General features: G+C 38.2%; 1 protein-coding gene across 5 annotated transcripts in view; it reads right to left on the bottom strand.

Annotated features, from left to right (window-relative positions):
- The window catches only part of BEST3 (bestrophin 3), a 47,886-nt gene extending 41,188 nt beyond the window's left edge, over positions 1-6,698 (bottom strand). Inside the window, exons 1-4 of one of the 5 annotated variants that reach the window (XM_011976621.1) lie at positions 6,426-6,638; positions 4,880-5,046; positions 1,117-1,211; positions 427-660 (exon numbers count right to left, since the gene is read on the bottom strand). In XM_011976621.1, coding sequence (XP_011832011.1) covers positions 427-660; positions 1,117-1,211; positions 4,880-5,031 — 481 coding nt within the window. In that variant the 5' untranslated portion in view covers positions 5,032-5,046; positions 6,426-6,638. Of the gene's footprint in view, positions 1-426; positions 661-1,116; positions 1,212-4,879; positions 5,047-6,421 lie in introns of all 5 variants that reach the window. The other 4 variants (XM_011976620.1, XM_011976627.1, XM_011976622.1 and 1 more) reach the window with 4 other exon arrangements.
- Positions 6,699-7,468: the final 770 nt, after the last annotated feature.

The raw sequence follows: 7,468 nt of genomic DNA on the forward strand, positions 1-7,468 counted from the left end.
TCTCTCTTTTTTTCTTTTTTTTTTTTTTGAGACAGGGTCTGACTTTGTGGCCCAGGCTGAAGTGCAGTGCTGCAATCTCGGGTCACTGCAACCTCTGCCTCTGCCTCCTGGGTTCAAGTGATTCTCGTGCCTCAGCCTCCCCAGTAGCTGGGATTATAGGCACATGCCACCACGGCCGGCTAATTTTTTCTATTTTTAGTAGAGATGGGGTTTCGCCATGTTGGCCAGGTTGGTCTCAAACTCCTGACCTCAGGTGATCCACCCACCTCGACCTTCCAAAGTGTTGGGATTACAGGCGTGAGCCACTGTGCCCGACCACTAAATGTTTCTTGAGTGAATAAACAAACATAAGGAATTTTCAAAGGAATTCTGGAGGTCCTGTCTCAGCTGAGAAAAGCCTATGGAAGGAAAAGCCATTCGTAGTACCTGCTTCAACCACGTGGTCCATTGTGGGAAACCTTTTGTACACAGCAGTGCTCACCGAGCGAAAGATGAGCAGGGAGGTGAGATTGACGTAACGCATCAGCGTCCTTCTAAGCAGGCGCCCGTGCTCGTCACTTCCATGAACACTGCTGGAGATGAGGAACATTAGCCTGTCTGGCCAGGGCAAATTCACAAACTGGTTCCACCATCGGTTTACTACCAGAGTAACATAAAACCCTGTAGAATAACAGGAAATTATAAAGCATTACAGCAGACATGTTGGTGACACTGATGCTTTTAGCTGAATTTTAGCCTTTTTAGAGGTTGGAGGACAAAAATATGTTATTATCCATATCTTCTGATTTTGCCTTCCAGAAAAAAATGTCATTTGTGCCTGGCAATGCCTAAGCACCCTGTAAGTGGGTATTAGATCTCAAATATTGACTGCAAAAATGGAGAGTTAGTGAAGAGAAAGCTTAAATGTCCAATAGCAGATTATTTCCTCAAACTTGTTTGGTGTTAATTTAGCAAAAGCAGCCGTGAAGGCAAACCTTATGGATGATTCTGGTTCTACTGCAAGCGGTGGCTTTTCAGGCATGCCTCTCAGCTTGGAAACACTCCCATGCAGAGTCATCGGTGTCATCCTAACGGAGACAGCTGTGTGGCTGCAATCTGCGTGTGACCTATACTTACCAAGCACAAAGGTTACTGGAATTTGTTCAGCATATCTGTCACAGTAAATTGATAATTTTTCAAAGTAACGTTTTTGGGCTCCTGTAAGTAACAATCTGGAGCAAAAATAAAATGCACAGCCCTTTATGATATTATACTTCTGCACCTGCTTTGCAAGTGACATTAAGTGCAAACAATTAAGCACAAATAATCTGTTTTATTTTTGAAGGAGCAATAATTTTTTCCTTTTTTCTTAAGCTGATGTGTCTTGAAAGCTTTTTAATTGCTTAATGTTTCAAGTGCTAACATTTTGTAAACATGATTGGCTATTAAATAGTGGGATTAATTAATCATTTTATTCTAAAAATTTTATATTTTAAAAGTTTTATATGATTGATTCATTGGATTTAGAGCAAGGTATGTTACAAAATAGTTCAGTTTTCAATTATTCATCAGGAATACCTTAAGAAGAGTGTATTATTGATTAAATATGAATTAGCATTATTAAGTAATTGTTAAATAATAACACTGAATTTGACACCTTAATCTTTCCCCTGAATATGCTACTTAGCACATTCTTGATTATCATGTGTTATACTTCAAGGGATTTTATTATACCTGTTCATTTTAAAGCCCAGAATTGTTTGAAGTCTAAAACAAATTTAACAATGAAAAATGAAAACTTTCATTATTAAATTGAGTCACTCTCTCAAAATTTATATTATAGATCTAACCCATCCTGCCGAAACCCCATTTTCTGGTATCGTTAAACTTAAGTGCACTTAGTGAGACCATTATTGATATTTACATTATAGGGAAGAGATTCAGAGTCTGAAGAAGTGTTTTAAGGCAAACTAATAATAATGATCAAAACACAGGAAGGAAAGCCAAACAGATGAATTCGAATAAATCGATGAGTGTAGCTGTTCCAAAGGAAGAAGGAACTCAAGGAAAGATCCATTATAACAAGCATCAAAGGCTCATTTGGGTCAGTAGAACTTTGATAAAGGAAGTAAAGGGATAATAAGATAATAGTAAGCAACTAATTAGATTGCAGATAGAAAGCTGTTGGGAACTGGTCCTGACAAAGAAGATGTGTGGGATACAAGGTGAGTTCGGAGTTCCTGCCCCAGCTTTGGAAGAGGTGTTAGAATTACTGAAGTCAGGGAAAGCTGATGGGAGAGGTACCAGATTGTTGCAGAGGTCTTTCAGGGTTATGCTGATGACAAATTACAGCCAGAATGGTTTTTGATGTTCAAATAGACATGGTCAAAGACGATTTAAATGTGGAAAGCATAGACCTTTTTTAAGGTCAAAGCCAGATTTTAATCCCAAGTCTGACACTTATGAATTTGGACTTTGAGCATATTTTAAAATCTCTCTGAGTCTCAGTTTTCTCATCTGTAAGTGGGGATAAAAATATCCATATATGGGGTATTGTAAAGATTAAATAATATATATACACATATATATAACCACTTAACAAATTGCCTTATACTTAGTCAATAATAAAATGGTTGGTATTAGTAGTTGGCCAAAGAAAAAATATTTGGGGCCGGGCGCGGTGGTTCAAGCCTGTAATCCCAGCACTTTGGGAGGCCGAGACGGGCGGATCACGAGGTCAGGAGATCGAGACCATCCTGGCTAACACGGTGAAACCCCGTCTCTACTAAAAAATACAAGAAAACTAGCCGGGCGAGGTGGCGGGCGCCTGTAGTCCCAGCTACTCGGGAGGCTGAGGCAGGAGAATGGCGTGAACCCGGGGGGCGGAGCTTGCAGTGAGCCGAGATCGCGCCACTGCACTCCAGCCTGGACGACAGAGCCGAGACTCCGTCTCAAAAAAAAAAAAAAAAAAGAAAAAATATTTGCCGGGCGAGGTGGCGGGCGCCTGTAGTCCCAGCTACTCGGGAGGCTGAGGCAGGAGAATGGCGTGAACCCGGGAGGCGGAGCTTGCAGTGAGCCGAGATCGCGCCACTGCACTCCAGCCTGGACGACAGAGCGAGACTCCGTCTCAAAAAAAAAAAAAAAAAAAGAAAAAATATTTGGCTAATAGATGTAGAAATTTTAATAGCTAGAAAGTATTTCAGAAATTTTGTCAAATTCCTCCAAAAATAGAAAGAAATGTAATCAAATTAATGAATCTGGTTCCTCCTTATAACTTTTGTTAGGAATAATTATTTACTTATAATAGAGCTAATAAAGACTCAGAGAATGAAACTACATTTATTTTTTTGTACAGATGTGTTTGACCTTCTTGACAAACTCATCCTACAGTCCTTGGTATACATTTGATTAAGACAGAAGGATCTATTTTAATAAGGTATTACAATTAAACTTTAAAAATTTAAGGATGACTTGAACTGATAATTTTTGTTATAAATGTAAGCACTCTGCTTTAGAAGAAATATACACATAAAATTTTATGGGGTATAAGTATGATATTGGAACAAAAGTTGAGGCCCCAAGGAACATTTCTAGCTACACTGCAACTGTGCTAAGGGCTATTCTGTTCTATTCTTAGCAGCAGTAGCAGCAATAAATTCACATTAGTAAAAATGAACTAATGAGATAATTATCACAAAACACCATTGTATCTTCTACCATTTCATATTCCGAAGGCTTAGGTGATACACACCTAAATTGCCAAAATAATATCATATTATATGACATGTCTGAAAAATTATTAGAGGTTGTTAACAAGACTTTCCCTCTAAAAATATTTTGTCAAAATATATACCAATGCATACACTTGCTTGGAAGGGTTGTTTTGACATATGGAAAAATAGCTCTACCTATTTTACTTTTAATAATTATCAGTCAACTAAATTAATATCCCTCTTTTCCAAAGGAGATTCTGTTGCTACAAGGAAGAATGTGAGAGCAATGAAACACAAATTTGTTTATCTGTATGCAGAAGAAAAATAACAAATGATGTACATAGAAAAAATGGAAATACAGCCTCAAAAACCTTTAGCTTTCCTGTTTTAAGTTTTAGCTTCTTCCAGAGAAGAAATTTATGCATTCGATGTTAATTTAAAAAGCTTTAAAATCTCGTAAGTCTTCCCTTTTATCATACTGATGAAATTTTATGAAGTCTATAATTTTTCATCATAAAAGTATTTCTTGGACTTGATATTGCTCAAATTTCCTGTCAATCTGACAGGCATAGGTTGTAATGTTATAAAGAATAAGCACCTTCTTTTGTAAACATAACATGCCCTCAACTCAGAAAACAGAAAGAAAATAAATTAGTCTACAGGCCTTTGCTTTAGTTGAGGTACTGTTAAGTGTGGCAGGCATCATCCTGGATAAGATATTTTCATTCCAGGCAAAAAGAAGGAAAGCTTTTGCCTGACATACACCAATCATGAACATGTTGATTATATAGGTAGTTGCTACAAGCTGTCAAATCATCAACTATGAATGACAAGTCGACAGAAGCACAAGTAATTATTGTCTGTGGACTTTGCCCATTCAGAAATCTTCACATAGTAAGGATCTAAGGGTAATCCTTCCATTTTATGCCTATTGCAACAGTCTTGAGGCACAACTGGGGCTGGAATGAAGGCCACTTGAATCTTACAGTGAGGGTCTATTTTACATCCTAACAATGGTTAGTGGTGGATTAAAATCTGTCCTGAGGGGAAGAAGACAAAAGAGAGGCTCATGCAAAAAAGGAGTTACATAACGCAAAGTCAGTGGCGATCAAAAGGTTCAGATTTTTGAGACTGTATTCTTATACAATATCTGATGGCCATTTAAAGAGACATGCAAAGAAAAGTACCTGTACACCAAACTTATTGCTGTATAAAGAACAGCAAAAACAATAAATTCCCTGTACAGTAGTTTGTAGATGCTGCCTCTCCACTTGAAGAGTAACCTATGAAATCCAAAAAAAGTTGCATTTGCTACTTTACTGGAGTAAGTGACAGTCATCTTGGATAGTTTTTTCTAGAAGAGCAAGAAGACAAAACACAAGTAAAAAGCAATGTTTAAAATAGGGCATAAATCTGTATGTCTGCATATCAAGGAAATTCAAGCCAGCAACTAGTCAGCTATATCTCTTTTTTGTCTTTCTTAGTTTCTATAATTTGGAACTTTCAGATAACCATTATCTCAGTTTAGCAGAAAGCAGGAGGACAGGAGTCTCTGGGAAGAGTAATATTAGACATCCTAAACTTGCCTTAACTGTTAAATATTATTTTTAGATTATATAGCCATTGGTCAATATATATTTGAATGAACAAATGAGACAAACAAGGCCCTCATGGGAATTTAATTGATGGGGCACTTTTAGTGGGTTTGGTTGCATGTAGATGTCTCTCTAGTGGAGGTCCAAGTACATCGTTAGCACTCATTGCATTTCAAAAGGTAGCCAAAAATTTGGGTCATAATGATAAATAAGAATAGTGCACTTTCCTCATGAAAGGTTGTACATAAACGCTTAGAGATGGTTCACATTCTCTTTTGAACTGAACAAAATGAGGTTATTATTTATCACTCTTTCTACTTGAGTCCATTTCATGAATGTGGTTAGTATGAGCACTGGGCCCCAAAGCCTTGTTTTCAGTGAGTTCTTTGGAATTCCACCACTTTTCACCAATACATTAAATATTCAGGTTTTGAAACAGACAGCGCAAAGCTAAATCCTGCTCAATTTCTGGCTAAGATAGAACATATGCAAATAAAATTAGATTTATTTAAAATCTTACTTTTCTCAAAAGGATCTATGAGGAGAGTCTTACAGAGCTACTTAGACTGAAATCATGAAGCTTTTAGGTAGAATTGTACTAGACACAAAAAATAAATTCTGTAGCAGATTTCTTTTGTAAAGTAACCTACACCACACATTCTATCATAAACAAGAAAATGTTCTGTCTTTACTCATTGTTGGAAAAACAATTCAACTCTGATTTGCCTATTTTCCCTAAGGAAATGAAACTCTGGAGCTACGTTTATAGCATTTTCTAAAATCACAAACTTAGCTTTCAACATTACGGATTTTAATAAAGAAGGGAGGGCCTTTTGGCATAAGTAAGTGGCATTACAAAAGGATGGGACTCATGCCACAAAACCGGTTTTATTTTTCCATCTTTACCTTGTCTGTTTGTCTAGTGCGAATACAGCCAAAATTGGGAGAGGAGCATAATACATTAAGCCCATTTCATAATGTGTTCTCATGGATTCCCAGTAATTTTAAATAACAGTCCTTAAATAACTTTCCTTTCTTTCATTTAGTAGTTCACTCTTTTTAAGCTCTGCCAGGAAAATGAAAATCACAGCAAGTAGAGGTCAGAATTAAAATGCATAGGTTTACTCTGGGCACTAACCTATTTATTTGGTTTGGAGTCTCCGACAGGAAAGAGAATCTTCAAATTTGGGGCTCCCCCTGAAGAGGCGCCTTCAGGTCGGTGCTGCACACCCGGTGTTACCCTTCGCTCGTGCACAGTCAGATTTTCTTTCTGTTCTCTGGCCACTGAGAGGACCCAGAGTGTGACAAGTACAGGGGTTAAATGTTTTTCCACTTGTGGAGGCCTGTTTATGCCAATTTACCCACTGATGACAGTTATAGCTGGGAACAAACAGAAGCGACAGCTGCTGATGCTGCTTTTTTCTAAGCTATAATTATAACTCCACCTGCCGCCCCAAGTACCCCTTTGAATGAGAAGTCGGCAGTGACATGAAGGATGTTGGGCCATTTGTCTGTTAGATTCATTTTGACTCCACCCTGGGATCAAGGAAGAAAGGTTCATTTGGCCCTAAAGAGTTCAAAAAAGAGGCCCCAACACCCCCCCCCCCAAAAAAAAGACAGTCTTTTTGTGCTTGAAATGAAGATTAAATTCTTAAAGCTGGGCTGGGACACGGAGGCTCACACCTGTAATCCTAGCACTTTGGGAGGCCGAGGCAGGCAGATCACCTGAGATCAGGAGTTCGAGACCAGCCTGGCCAATATGGTGAAACCCCGTCGCTACTAAAAATACAAAAATTAGCTGGGCCTGGTGGTGGGCTCCTATAATCCCACCTACTCGGGAGGTTAAGGATGGAGAATCACTGGAACCCAGGAAGTGGAGGCTGCAGCGATCTGAGATCATACCACTGTACTCTAGCCTGGGCAGAGAAAGAGACTCTGCCTCAAAAAACAAACAAAAAAATTCTTATGAAGCCAAAACTGGAGCAGACAAGAATATAAACAGGATTTTTGCCCACTTGAGAGGTATTGAAAATGTTCTTCAATTAAAAGCAACAATTATGTGTTAGTGTGTGTGGTGTGTGTTCGTGTGTTAGAAGAGCACATAGGGAATCATGATATATTGATGGCTTAGTGTAGTGGGAAATAATAACACATGGATTCATCACTTTTTTTTTTTTTTTT

The sequence above is a fragment of the Mandrillus leucophaeus genome, unplaced genomic scaffold, assembly GCF_000951045.1.
Source record: "Mandrillus leucophaeus isolate KB7577 unplaced genomic scaffold, Mleu.le_1.0 Scaffold169, whole genome shotgun sequence".
NCBI lineage: Eukaryota > Metazoa > Chordata > Mammalia > Primates > Cercopithecidae > Mandrillus > Mandrillus leucophaeus.